Below are 15,024 nucleotides of genomic sequence, written 5' to 3'. Positions count from 1 at the left end.
ATACTGGACTCCACATTTGCCAACTGCTTGTGATTGATGGATACAGAACTCTGCAGGACCTTCTGATCCACTTCCAGTGTCCAATGAAAAGTGGAGCATTCTGGGAAAGTTTGTGACATAAACAGAAGCTCAAAGAGGAAGTGGAGACACTCCCATCTAACAGCAGTTATCTCATAGTCTCCTCTACTGGCAGCTCCTGCCTGTCATTTTAAACATTCAAGAAAATGTGGAAAAAGTGTATGCATAGATTTTAATTTCCCTTATGACAGTAGCTGATGGCAGACGGGAACACAAAAAAAGCAGAGCGCCCACAAAGCCCTGAAAACTCCGACACACACACACACACACTCTCCTGACCAGGAACCACACGGCTGGATACCACGATGCTGAGGAAATGTTGGAATGGCACAATAATGAGAAAGCAAGTGGGAGCGTCGCTGAGGAGAATGGGAATCCTGACGGTGTCAAACTAACTGACTGTACACACACTCCTCCATCACAGGCTCAATGTTATCTTGTTACCACGGAAGTGTTCAATATTAAATACATAAAAGATAAACATGAATTGTGTAAAATATTTATACAAACCAGTTCAATTTGAATTTGTAATTCATTTTGATCATTTGCTTTTCATAAAATCAAAGCTCACCTTCAATGATTTCACCAACTGTGTTTCCTGTATAATTGATTGAACACTACACTTTGGCTCTCCATGTTCTCAAACACGGCATTTATCATAAAAGAGCCTGAGGCTTGATCACAAGTGACACGTGACAGTATGGTGCTGCCAGATGCAGCGTGGGAAGTGTTCAAGTGTTTATTCACACGAGGGATCTCAGTTCAGAATGTTATTGTCAGGTTAGTCAGACATCAACAGTTCTGTGACAGAGAACACAACCACACACGGACACTTCAGCTTCATGAACAAGTCAGTCCTCGGTGCACCGCGACACTGTGCTCTTGTGTAAGCAGCTGTGAATGAGGCCATCTGGACATGAAGTACAAACGGACGGCGTGAACAGGGCTGAGCAGCAGTGCTCGTTTCTCTGTAGAAATGTTTGCATCAGTCTGCAGAACTTCAGCTATGCCGTACATTTCTGTCAACCCTTGAAGAAGAAATCCAGAGTAGTTTCATGCTGGCTCCGCCCACAAAAGCAACTGTGGAAAAACTGACTCGTCCTACATTTAAACAATGTAAGCTTGACATTCTAAATGCAGCTTTTTAACTGGACTAGGATCAGGTTTCCTCATCTGTGGTATTTCTATCTGTAGTGTAATTAACACAGTTTCACACCTGAAGTACGAAAACACACTCAGCACTCAGAGTACCGCATCAGCTGACTGTTGTTGCTGTTTCGTGGTAATGAATCCTTACATCTGCTCGCTTGTGCAGACTTTTTAGTGCACTTGTGTTTGCTGCTTCACTATAGTGCATTTCACCAAGTATAACCATTTTAAAAATGACAAAAAGAAAAGATTCCTTCAATGAGAAAACATTACAACAAAACAACCAACATAGCATCCATTTTGCTAACATTACTTTGTTGATTTTATATTTGAAAACAGTTGTACAATTCTCTCCGACACTAAAATGCTCGGTGAGCAGCAATAATGAGGGAGAAGAATAAATATGCTGTTTTAGAAATATAGAACAGTGTTTAAGAACTTTTTTCAGCCGAGACTAGTCTGTTCTTTAATGTAAAAACAAAAACAATACTCAATCTCTCTTCCTAATAATTCAATAATAAGTTATTCATGTCCAGCCCTCAGTGCAAAAATATCAAAGGCAAACTAAAAGGAAAGGGACTGAGAACAAGACCTCCCCAGGCTGTGTCCACGGAGCCTCACAGGTCACTTTCTTTTTAAGAATAATTATTTTCCTGAAGCACACAGAAGATCAGCGGGGGGGGGGGCAGACGACAGTCACCGCAAGACCAGAGGAACTCCTCTTCGCCCTTTCTTCTTCTTCTTCAGTCGGCATTGTCAAGTACATCTGAAATGTGGGAGGCTGCGTACTTTAACCGGACGCCACCTGCGGGGTCAACACCAACACACAAGCAACCACATGCAGACATGAAGAGATGCATCCAAACACACACAGGATATACCAACAGTGTGCACATTATGAAGGCCTTTGTTCGAACTTCACCTCATTCCACTGAAACTATGAAGTGAGTGACCGGTACCTGCCTGACAGCCACTAGTCTGCCATTACTTCTCAATGAGCGCGCTGCAGGCTGCTCCTGATGTTGTCAACATCACTGAGCTGAGGGGAGAAGCTCTGTGCAGAGGGGCCACCTTTGTGTGACTGGCCCAGCAGTGTTTTCAAGCATTGCTGCCACTTGTGCCCAACAGAAGCAGAAGAAACATCACAAAAGAACATTTAAAGGGGGCAGTGATGAGCCCATTACCACTTGACAAAGACTCGGGGAGATTTATGCCGTTATCAGCAGCTTTTGCTTTTTACATGAGAAAAGATTTAATGGGGGATTAAGTGCAGAAAAGAGCCGCTTGCCTAAACTATCTGAAACGGCCCCTGATGGCTATGCGTGTTTGCTTTTTGCCATGTTTTTCCTTCTCTGGCTCACAGGTGTCCTGGAAGATAACCAGTATATTGTTGCTGTTATTTGATGCAATGTTAATGTTCCAGTGACACAACTTCTCCTCCGGCCAAATAACCCAAACGGAAGGAGGTAACTCATCAGAGGTGACATTTAACAGATGAGCCCTAACTCTTCGGTCTTGGCTAAATGTTGGACTCTGCTGAACACTACGGGGTCCTCTGTTTCTCCCTGTTCCGTGTTGCTGCACTACCTTGCTGTGTGGAGTCTATGGAGGGTTGGTTGCCGTCCTGAGCGTAGTGGCCACTCACTCCACAGTTATAACAGGACACATTCCCGCTCTTCTTGTTGACTCCACCTCCCCCCAGCGCGGCGGACGGCAGCATCCCCAACGGTGGGTACATATGCTGGTAGACACGCTGGCAGAACGATGCCGCCGGCGCCATCTGCTGCTGGAGGTTGTAGTTTGCAGCTGCGACAGCTGCCACCGCTGCAGCCTGACTGCCCAACATATGTGACGGCAAGTCGGCGTGGCTGTGAGAGTGAGTGTGGAGGGGGCCGTACGGGGACGGGTGTGCAGGAGGTGGAGCAGTGGGGAAGAAGGGGGGCAGGGAGGCAGCACCGTTGGCCTGGTGAGGAGGCTGGGCCTGGGTGAGGAAACTGTTACTGCACAGGCTTGTGAGCTGGAAGAGAGGCGGTGGAACGCTGAACACCTGCCGGGCTGCTGCCATCTGGTGGGAGAAGAATAAGGGTGCACCACTGACACTGTTGGTACTGACGCTGCCTCGCCCACCACAGTTGTTGTGACACCCACAGGTCCCACAGCCCATCGGTTGCTGCTGCTGTTGTGGCTGTAGCGGTGTCAGCTGCTGGGGGGGCAATTGTTGCTGTTGGCTTTGCTGAAAAGCAACCGGGTTGCCAGAGACGACAGAGGCACTGCTGTTGCTGTAGGATGTACAGTCGCTGTGTGCCATGCTGCGAGTGAGCGCTGGGCTGGGGCTGGGGGCGGGTCCAGGGGTGTGGGTGGGCACAGCTGGAGGAACAGCTGCTTGCACGTGTCCAGGAGATGGAGCCATTCCAGTGGCCGCAGGTGCTCCTGCAGTGGGTAAGACAGAGGCGGGGACAGGGGGCAGAGTGAAGGGAGAAGGCAGGCCGGATGGTAGTGTTAAGCCAGGGTGCTTGGCATGTAAAGTCTCCACGTGAGGCAGAGAGGAGGTGGCCGGGTCTTGGCAGGGCAGAGACTGCTGAAGAGGAGAGGAGAAGGATGTCGGGCCAGGAGACATGATACTGATGGCTCTTACAGGAGCCTGGACTGAAGCCTGTGGGGCAGCAGGATTATAACCACTCCCTGAAGCTCCATCAGGGCCACCTTGGCTGTGAGACATAGCTGTTTTGAACCTATGAACCAGAGGCTGCACAGCAGGACTTCCTGAAGGGTGTAGGCCGATAGGTGGAATCCCAAAGGTTGGGAGGACATCCCTCTTCTCCGGGTCTCCCACAATTCCAGAGCCTAGGACAGCTGGAGGCACTGGGGGCATGTGCATCATCAGGGTCCCAGGCGAGGGCTTCCCATTGGGGATGATGCTTTGACTTGGAGGAGGGACCAGTGGAAGTGGAGAGTCAGCAGCCCCGTTACGGAGCACATAGGGCAGAGAGCGCATGACCGACAGAGGGGCGAAATTTGTGCTGGTCTCCGCCTGGGCCTGGTGGACTTTGGAAGACAGAGAGTGGACAGAGACTTCCCCCGCCACAGTTGCATCAGTCTGGTGGGCGAAGAACATGTCGGGCCCCCGACCTTTGCTTGAGTCATCAGAGTGGCTGTCTGTATCTAACAGAAACAAGATAAGGTAAGCACACCAACATCCCTGTGGCAATAAGAGAAGCATGTAGCACACTGTGGGAATTCATTCCTCAAGTATACTTTATACATAGAGTGTGTGTGTGTGTGGGGGGGGTACCTTTGTTGTTGTCATCCTCACTATCCAGGCTCTCTGGTCCTGGGTGTTGAGGGCTGGATGGAGAGCTGTAACTTTCTGATGATGTTTCACCAAAGGTATCCGGACCAGAACCTCTATCTGCAACAACACGTGTGTGCTCAACTGCAGAGAAGCCACCAGACATCAGGCTGCAGAGCATTTCATGTGAAGCTATGGACGTATTTACGATTGTGTACAGCAGTCTGGGGCTGTGTGTCACGGCCTGAACAGCGCTGTTGTGTTCAGTGACACTGAAAAGTTGGATGTTTTAAAAGCCAGTTATTCGATATGTCCAACAGACGAGGTTCTGGAACGATATTGAGGAAAACACATCCCTTACAACCTGTGGTCATAAAGTCTAACTGTTTCACATTTAGTCGATGTGTGTAGGAGCTATTTGATTGGATAAGGTACTGTGTTTTAGGAACTTTCTATAGCAGTGGTTTTTAAAGCCAGACACTGTAACCCTACCAATATTAAATCACTTTGAAGTTTCCATAATGCTACAGGGAGGCTGCAATTAGGTTTTCAAGCCTATACTTGTTTACATTTTGTCAAATTGGCACCATTAAAAGAATGCTGAATTAGCAGTTTCTGGTTGCAGTGCACCAGAAACTATGCAGTTGCATAGTTCACTGGATTAAAGAAGGAAACTTAAAAACATTATTATTATTCGAGTCCTGAAGATTTGGAATCTTGGAGACCTTTATTCTCGATGGATAATAATATCCTCAGAAAGTCTATCTCGTCTGTGTTTAGATTCGACTGTAACAAGGAGTGATTGTTAACGCAAATTGTGGTAATTCAGCATTATTGTCTTTAAACCGATATCTGCAGATGAATGCAGAGTCTGACCTCCATCCTCACGTCTCCAGTTGCTCATTAGACTGTAACCAATGACCGGCACGGATAGCTGCAGCTACACCAGAGCCCCAGAAACATTAGCCGTTGCCCCCACAGGCTAAGTCCTCGTCACACCGACAGTCGACGGGTTCTCAGATTGAAAGTACTAAACAGCCTCCATGAGCTGTGTGTCGCTGCAACCACTGGCCGCGCTGATAACTAGCATTGTGTATCTCATTGAGGAACATAATATAATGCACAATGGAGCTGGATGGAAGCAGCAGAGGGGCCAGAGGACGAGCATGTGACTCTGTGTACACACACACACACACACACTACCATCATGCAATCAGCGACTAATCCTACTTGTTGGGGCAGAATCCCTCAAATATTGTTTTGAGCCTTTGAACAATGACATAGAAGCCGTCCACACTCACCTTGCCTCTGAGGGGACAGAGCTAGCACCAACCTGCCGTTAGCTACAAAGGCAGCCCCCTTCCCCTTGTCCCTAGAAAGAGACAGAGATGGGACACAAGGGGACAGAGCAATGTCAACGAGAAAGACAGTACCGACAGACACATGTGGAATAAGAGGACGAGAGTCACTGTCTAGTATCAGGAGTAGGTCTAACATCAGGGACACTGCACTCGTCTTCTTCTAGTTGACTCAACTACTGCTGAGTCATATACTTGTGGCCTACCTGTCTGTGGGCAGGCCTCTGCTCTTTGTTTTAGTGCACGGGTGGCTCCTCTTCTCAGTGTCCAGCTGCTGTGAGGAGGACAGTGAATCAGAACAGCTTCACACCTTTCAGCCAAAAGCAAAGAAGACTACCGGTCCTCATGCTGTGGAGACACACTGCAGAGTCACCAACAAACCAGCAGACAGTTGGACCAGAGGACAGACGCTCGCTTCCTCACAAATGGACAGACAATGCTGAGTCAACAGTAACACGACACTCACAGTTTTACAATGTAATTGGATAAGTGAAACAACATTACATAACTCCATGTAAAGAACACCATTGTGATCCAGAAATCCCAGAGCGGTGCATGAGTGGATGGAGGCACACGATGTGTCGTTGATGGATGTGTATTGTTGTATATTTACTCTGTATGTTTTACATTGGGCAGGTTCCTAGACTCATTTCCCTGATGTTGAAACAGAGTCACACACACACACACACACACACACACACACACACACACACACACACACACACACACACACACACACACACACAGCTGTACTGACTAACTGAAGTGCAACCTTAAAGGTATCAATCCTTTCTCTTGAGCTTCTTCCTTTGTCATTAGAACATTTGTAGCAGTGTTATTATGACCAGAACACCTGTACAGAGTATGTAAATGTTTTCAGTATGTTCACGTACTGCAGATAAAGAGAAGGAATGGTTGACCTGCTCAGCCTCCTGGCCGCTCCTCTTCCTCCTCTCTGCTGGACCATTGAGCTCTGCAGCGTGGCCCCCCCTGCGACTATCCCCCTGGGGGCCCCTGGCACTAGAGAGACTGGTGGAGAGTAGAGCGTTCATCACAAAGATCAGAACAAATGTAGTCTCAGCGTGTTTCGCTGCTACAGATGAACTTATTTTGCTCATTTTAAACGCTGTGAACAATATTTCTTCAATAAAAACTCCAAATCAATGAGTCCTGTTAGGAATGTGGTGTAAACGTTTCTCTACTCACCTCTGACTTGGACTCTTGGTCCCAAGCTTTTTCTTGTGTCCCTGAGCGTACGACTCAATATCTGAGAGGACATTCAACACAACACCATTACACCATATACAAAGACCACCTGTGATGTACATGATGTCTTACTGTGACTGTTTGATGAACCGGGTCAAATCATTATTAACAAGATATAGAAAGTGTGAGCTGCTCCTGCTAAACCCAAAGCCCCCTGAAAGGTCACCACAAGGTCAAAGCCGCTGCTCAAGGCACATTTTAACACGACATTCATACATTTAACTACACAGAAATGAAACTAACCGTTAAAGAAAGCAGAGATATCGTTTCAAATCAAGTCAAGTGTCCTTTTTCTTATTGTTCCTATTATTTCTAATATGAAAGGTGACAAACAGGAAGTATATTCATAAATAAAGAACTGAAGTTACATCAGCATGCTTTGTGGATATAGCTGCTTCCAGAGCACACAGTTTCTAAAGCGAGACACCAGCACAGAGCGCTGGAATAGTTAGGTGTTATTATGAGGCTTATTTCATTTAGTTAGTGCGTTCACGCTTTGTGCTAACTAAGCATAACATGGCCCTGACCTCTCTGTACTGTAAACATGATATAATCCGAAATTCAGAGCAAAGGTCGGCGTACAACTACACTTTACATTTCTTCTTAAACTCCTTTGACTCTAAAGGACTCCCCACCTTCTAACTGCTATAAAGAGAGTATATATATATATATATATATATATATATATATATATATATATATATATATATATATATATATATATATATATATATATATATATATATATATATATATAAATATATTAAGTTATACAAGGTAAACCACTTAACCAACATCAATACTGGTCATAACGACCAAATATTCCTTCATTCTCCTTAAAATGCCAGTTTATTTACAGAATGAATTGAATTCATTTCTAACATGATGAAAGAGCCACAAATGCCCCCGTGAGGCACGCGGGTTACAGACGGCAGTCGGACTTTTCTATTGGTTAAAGGGAGGTACTTTTAAAAACGGTAGAACATCATGTGACCAGGTCACTACAGCTGATTATAGAATATAATATCCATGCTCTCATGACCTGTGCTTGTCCTGCTCGCCCCATGCCACTTCTACTGTCCACAGAGGACAACACATGAGTGAACAATGAGAGAAATGAATCCAGCTCCTCTCACCTTCCTCCTGACTGGAGGCATCAGAACAGTCTCCTTGGTAGGCTTTACCCAGCTGGCTGTTGCCTTTCGGAGGAAAAGACAGCAATCATACAATGTGCCTCTTGATACTGGGCTGTTCATCAAATTGGCTTGACATTTTGGACACATTAGTTCACGGGCATGGTCTGTCTATCTGTCTACTGACGCAGATGTGGAGAGTATCTGGTACTTGGTATTTATTGTGGCATCACCTCTGTAGAGGGTGGAGTTAAAACACTGCAGACCACCGATTGGTCAGCATTGTCACTTGCCCGACACGCTGTCACGTGTCCTGCACAAACCCACCATTTTTAAATAGCCAAGCTACGGTCAACAGTAACAGCATTGTTTTGATGAAAGGATCCAGCCAGAGCTGCGTCGTGTTCAAGATGTCACGGGAGTCTCGCTCAACGCCGTCCGCTAAGAAGCCGGCCCTACGTTGACTATCTGCAGCGGAAACATCTGGATATGTACCTGGTACTCAAAGTCAGTCCAGTAGAGTGGAGCTGTACCATTCAGTCGGATACTCACATCTGCAGCAAGGAGGACTTGTAGAGTAACTGGAGTCACAATTGAAGAAGCTGCAGACCTTTCTGGTCTGTCTGAAGACCGGAGGAGCAGAGAGGAACCTCTCCCTGAAGGCAGACCGAGAAGAAGGAAAACCCCGTTAAAGAGCTACAATCATACGCGTTCGGCAGCCGAGCAGAGCTCAGAGATACGCGCTCGTTTGTGTTGCAGGTCTCTTGTCGGCGGAGTCCATCAGTGCAGCAGTCTGATTGGATGGCTTCGGCTGTGTTCATAATTTGGGTTTTACACTTTACAACACCCTTCATTCAGCACACAACCACTCATCCGTCTGCTGACAACACATTCCACAGCCTCAGTCGATCTTTGGGATATCATTTGTTCAGTAATAAACCTGTACACGTTCACATCTGTTGGCATGCCTTTACGACATGACGGGCTAAAATCATTTTCCATCCAAACTGTTTTCTTGTGTCAAAGGGCTTGACTGAAATGTGCATGAGAGACTTTTTTTAGGTTCAAAGGACAAATTTGATTTGAATTCTTTGTTAACACATATATTTGTTTTTGTATGTATAAAGAGGAATCACTTCATAATAAAGCCCTTTTGATATAAAACAGCCTTCACAGTGAACAATGGACCTATAGGTGGTTTGATTGGTGCAGATTAGACCCACCGAGGGCAGCAAAGGCTCATGCAGCTGGCTGTGGGCAGGAAGAGGAGTCTCACTTTACAGTTTCGTTTTACCCAAAATAAAACTCATGGACACTGTGGTGCGTGTTCTCTATGACAACAAGGAAGTAGCTGGCTTTGAAAATCAGCCTCACCCCTCACCTGTGACACAATGTGTTACGGGCAGGACTGTAAAACAGGTTGAAGACGATGACGAGACCGGTTTGAAGGAGATAATCCTAATCTGAACTCTGGAGCAGAGGTCTCCCAGAGGAGAGACATGAGGAGAAAGGGACAAGAGTATGCTGTTGTTCTGAACAAAACAGGAAGTGAGTTATTGTCGATTGAGCTGCTGATCTGGCTTGCTCACCGGTCAGCAGTTGTAGCAGCAGCAGCTTTAAACCCTTTAGATCCTGATCCTCAGCATGCTGCGGTCACAGAGGTTATTGTAAATCTTTGGTTCTGCCACATTCACCGGACTGCTTCAAGACCCAGAGAGCCCAGGTCGGGGTTTGTCGCACAGAAGAGTGTAAAAACGTATTCCAGATGTGCAACATACAGAAAATGATTCTGGGTAAAAGGAGACAGATGTTGACCTGGTATCCTAAGGGAATGACCCGTTGAGACGGCTGCTGCAGTGAGCAATGTCTTCTCATGTGGTGTGGATGCCAAAGAATGAATACCAAGAGTTGAAATCCCAAACTCTCCTACGTCAGTCAGTCGGTTATATAAGGTTGTTTGTGTACAGTTCCATTTTTGTTTGTAAAAATAAATGATGTACACAATACAGTCTAAATAACATAGGGCTGGGCCATGTGGCCAAAATCTCCCATCACGATATATTTCCCATCTCAATAAGGATATACATCCCAATATAGCATGCTTTCTGGTAATTCAATAAATCCGATCATTTATAGGAAATAACCAGATGGTAAAGCCGATTTTGTGAGCTCCTGTGTGAATTAAATACTTGACAAATGAAATGTACGGAGTATTCCCTCATTTAATTGTGAACGCTCAGAATGAACAGGAGTCTCAAGTGAAATTATAAAGAAAACATAAATTAATAGACAATAGTTTGAGCAGGTTTTTTGAGTAATTTGAGTTCATATGTGCTTGTGATCATCAATTTCAATGAAGTAAACGCGCAGCACGATATCTCCATGTGATTTCATCACAATATGATTCCATTGAAAGGCGATAATGATCATATGGAATTAATGCCCAGCCCGAAAGACATTTTGAGAACACTTTTCAAACACTAAAGCCAGATTCATTGTTATAAGATATTAATATCGATCGGTAGAGAGAGATTGTTATCATCCTTGCTATATCCCCATTGGGTGTATCTCTGGGATAAACGTAGTACCTGAGGTTCTTCTCCACCTCCCTGCTCTCATTGCGGCCCCCCCGGTTCAGAAGCCTCAGGATGCCCCTCTCAAAAGACTCGGTATACTTGTCCTTCGGAAGCTGTGGGAGGAAAACAGGCAGGATGAACCAGTGTGCACACAGACAGCTGTCTCCATCGCTCTCAAACACTACAGAGGTAAGCTAGAGCTGTAGAGTGGGTGTGTAACCTTCTCAAGTCTGGTGTCAAATGCAATTCACTGGTCTTGAATGAAACCTCAGCATTTTTAGCCTCACCCTGGGAAACTGGCTTCTAGACACGAGAACGTTGTCAAATCCTGACACGGCTCGAGTCAAAGGAGAGAAAGAAATCTCTTCTTTGCTGCCATGCACACTACCTTTCTGTTCCCACCCTCTCGACAATCATTCCACACCACAACAGACGGGATGTCGAGATCTGTCGCCAGGTCTTTCCGGCCGTATTATTTGGTCTCAATGAGGCAGTAAAATGGGCCATTTTCCCACATTTTCCCTTGAAAAAAGCTAAACGTCAAGTGAAGTACATCTTTACACTTGAAGCCTATTGTCTTCCATTTGACTCTCTTAACTATTGTGCGTTGGGCTCGGAGTGAAGCAGTCTGTAGGACTTAAACTAGGTTTGTACTCCGGTGTGAGGGGCGATAAAATGAAGAATTTTAGAATACAATTTAGAAAAAGAACATCGTGAAATAGAAAAGTCTTTAATGAGATAAACCCTCATACAGTATATACAGTTCAGGACCCTGAACATTGTACCACATGGGGGAAAACAAAAATCACAAAAGCAGAAGTAGATACCTTCAGAAGGAAGTTCTCCAGCTCCAGATGAGTTTTGGTCACACTGCTGGAGGAGGAGTCGGACCACTTCACCTGAAACACAGCGCAGGACCTTCTCCATCACTCACGCAACAATGACACTGCTCGCACGTCACGGTACTATTCATAGAACACTGACTTTACAACACTACACCATGTTGATTTGAGGGATCCGTTGTTGGTGATCGAGTGTTGAAAGGACAGATGTGTATGAGTACGAACAAACAACAACACCGACATTAGGAACACTAACAAAGCATAACAAGTGCAATGTGAAAAGAAAGAAGCAATCCCTTCTGACCCCATAATCATGGTTATTGGTCACAGCCATCACAGAGGTGCTGACGTTGTGTAATGGTTGAGACTTCAAACAAATGAAAATGATGTGGAACACAGAGGAAAATATCAATCACTTAGAATTGCAATCCCAACTTGGAAAGCATGGGTTAGGTACAGGTTCAGTTATTGTCATGGTCCATGATGATAAGATACAGCAGATGCGGGTTCCTCCTGAGCAGAGTGGAGGTCGCTTTATGGCGCTGTGCCCGTTGCACTAGTTGTCTCTTTGCTTCTTCGCTGTACATTTTGTTTGTTTGGAGAATAATGCAGAGAACGACACGGTGAAAGCGTTACAGGTCAACACTGTCCGCTGCCTGGCAGCAAAATAGAAGGACGGTGGTGGCACGTCAGATTCCAACACGTTATATATGAATATTAGGGGTGGCACCATTCTCCTTCAATTTTAAGGTCATGATTCGATCTTTGATTCAAACTTCATAAAGACGCGCTGCAGCTGCAGACTACCGGTGTCTTTTCCTACAGACACACACATGTAGAGAAACAAACAGAGGGAGATCAACAACCCTGCTTTTTACTTTCAACGGTCAAAAACTGAAGCTTATTACGATCAATTTCTGCTTTACAATCAGAATTGTGACACCCTTAATGCTTAGAAATGATATTCGATCATAACACGGATAATAACATAACAATTTGATTTTATTTCTTCAAATATATATTTTTTTGCATTTTCCAATATCTTCCCAACAATTGGCTGCGGCCCCGTTGAATCCCTCCAATGGGGCCTGGACCCTCCGTTTGTAAATCACTCGTCTAATACTTAAGCAGTTAGCACATGCTCAGTTAATAATAATAATAATGTAACAGAGCAGCACGTCTGACTGTGCTGTAAAGGTTTGTGGACCATGTGGAAACCACTGCAGCACATTTTAAATGCACTGAAGCGGCCGTCCCCCCGAAGCTGAGAGCACACGCAGGTGTTCTGCAGCAAAGCGTTTGCGTTAGTGTGACACATACTGACACTAATCAGTCTGACTGACCTTTAGATCTCATATCACGCTCAAAGAACACCTTAAGTGTGTCTGCACTGCAGTTACCTACCTCAAAGCTGTACTCCTTGTCCATTCTGGTCCGAGAGACGCCCCTGAGCACAATCCCCTCTATATGCACTGCTGCAACAGAGAGGGGGGGGATGTTGAGCAGGACACGAGTAATGTAGCTATTGTTCTATTCTTCTTCGACAACAACTTCACAAACACAACCAGACCGTACTTTCTACATGACAGCGTGATGGGAGTCTTCTGTGTGTGTTGCCGTGGCTAGGCATGAGACGATATGAGGATTTCATGTCACGTTTATCCAGGACAAAATAATTGAGATTAACATTATTATCCATAATCCTTTAAAATATGCTTAAAGCTCTTAAAATGCCAATAAAACATACTGGAATGAATTTAACTTACATTTTGTCAAGAAAGAAATATTTATTTATATTGAAAACCAAACAAAATGAATAGGTTAAGTTAAATACACTTCATAAATAAAAAGGAAAAATAAATGAATTATTTTCTTTCTCAGATAATAAAAAAAGAAATAAACCAGGCTCTATTTTTTGCTTCTTTACCATGTGACCTTTGATAATATTTAAGATTGACCTGATAATGAAAGCTGACCAAGTGGATTCTTTTTATTCCATCCTATTTCATCCCATCGCTAACTGTGGCAGCTTCCAACAAGAACAAACAGACAGATCCCTACAGGGTCCGGTAAATGAGTAACTACATGAAGGCAGGCATCTGTCCCCTGCAGTGTATACCAAGACTGCTTAAATCAAGCAGTCCGACGAAGTCAACAAATCAAGATGCTGCCCAGCTCCGTACTGCTTCCCTGCTGCAAATGAAGATCTTAAATCTCATCACCATCACCATCTCTTTGTGCGGCCCAGCGGCTGGAGCGCCGGCTCTGGCAGGGCGGATGGGACGCTGTACATTCCCCCAAACCCAGCGCGGGGGCAGGCAGGTAATCCGCCTTCTGACCCGGCAGCTCCTGGAGACCAAAAATACAGCAAGTTAGTGACGGGCTCATCCTGGTTTCACCTTTCATTTCAGCACGAGTATAATTCACACGTTCATATTTAGCTCTTCATGGAAACACGCTGCAGAAATGCACCATCCCTTTATGTTTAGCAGAATCTACAGCAGCAGTAACAAACGTACGTTTAAAACTGGAGTAACATTTAGTTCTGGCAGCCACAGGGACGAGGATTAAATTACCCAAAGTAGATAATAACTACACAAACACACTTTAGATGTTGAATAGCACAAAACAGTGAACCTCACATGTCAAAGAAACAAGAGGAAAACTGACAACAGCAGAGCTACAATGTCCACTGAAACATACAGACATTGGGAGAAACAAAGAACCCCCAGGGGCCATCCTCTCACTCCGTCCCTCTGTCTGGGAGCACACTACAGCACTCTAACGTTTCATGTGCGATTCCATGAAGAGCAGTGCAGCCCCACCGGGCTGCCAGTGATGTCACCCTCATTGACCCTATAGCAGAGACAGAGTGATGGTAAATGGTAAATATACTTGTACATCTCTTTTCATAATCCTACAAGCACTCAAAGCACTTCAACACTACATGTCATCATTCACCCAGTCACACACTGAGGGGAGGAGCTACTATGCAAGCTACCACCTGCACATCAGGACTACACGTTCACACCCATTCCCACACAGCAGGCGGTCTACACGAGTAACTTGGGGTTAAGTGTCTTGCAAGTACACAAGTACACAAGGACTAGAGGAGCCGGGGATCCGATGGAATAGAAAGACGACCCATTCTACCGCTGAGCCACAGCCATTATACAAACTGGGTCTCTGTTTAAAGGTATGCTTACTGTGATAAGTCAGCATCAAACAAGAGGTGGGGAACAGTCTAGCACCAACGCAGGTCTTTTTTTAGTCAACACTTAACTATTTTCAATCATCGTCTAATTTGCGATCACCTTTTCTGTTTGACTACGG

The 15,024-nt window shown here is 45.2% G+C and overlaps 1 protein-coding gene across 5 annotated transcripts in view; it reads right to left on the bottom strand.

Moving 5' to 3' along the window:
* Positions 1-1,961: 1,961 nt before the first annotated feature.
* The window catches only part of zcchc2 (zinc finger, CCHC domain containing 2), a 14,989-nt gene continuing 1,926 nt past the window's right edge, over positions 1,962-15,024 (bottom strand). The window contains exons 2-13 of one of the 5 annotated variants that reach the window (XM_079291936.1): positions 13,914-14,040; positions 13,096-13,166; positions 11,677-11,748; positions 10,862-10,962; positions 8,826-8,929; positions 8,277-8,339; positions 7,081-7,141; positions 6,768-6,903; positions 6,081-6,148; positions 5,818-5,888; positions 4,520-4,636; positions 1,962-4,389 (exon numbers count right to left, since the gene is read on the bottom strand). In XM_079291936.1, coding sequence (XP_079148062.1) covers positions 2,771-4,389; positions 4,520-4,636; positions 5,818-5,888; positions 6,081-6,148; positions 6,768-6,903; positions 7,081-7,141; positions 8,277-8,339; positions 8,826-8,929; positions 10,862-10,962; positions 11,677-11,748; positions 13,096-13,166; positions 13,914-14,040 — 2,610 coding nt within the window. In that variant the 3' untranslated portion in view covers positions 1,962-2,770. The remainder of the gene's footprint in view (positions 4,390-4,519; positions 4,637-5,817; positions 5,889-6,080; positions 6,149-6,767; positions 6,904-7,080; positions 7,142-8,276; positions 8,340-8,825; positions 8,930-10,861; positions 10,963-11,676; positions 11,749-13,095; positions 13,167-13,913; positions 14,041-15,024) is intronic. The other 4 variants (XM_079291937.1, XM_079291939.1, XM_079291938.1 and 1 more) reach the window with 4 other exon arrangements.

The sequence above is a fragment of the Melanostigma gelatinosum genome (assembly GCF_949748355.1).
Source record: "Melanostigma gelatinosum genome assembly, chromosome: 20".
NCBI classification, from domain to species: Eukaryota; Metazoa; Chordata; class Actinopteri; order Perciformes; family Zoarcidae; genus Melanostigma; species Melanostigma gelatinosum.
The sequence above is the reverse complement of the archived record's forward strand: the minus strand, read 5'-3'. Positions and strand labels throughout refer to the sequence as shown.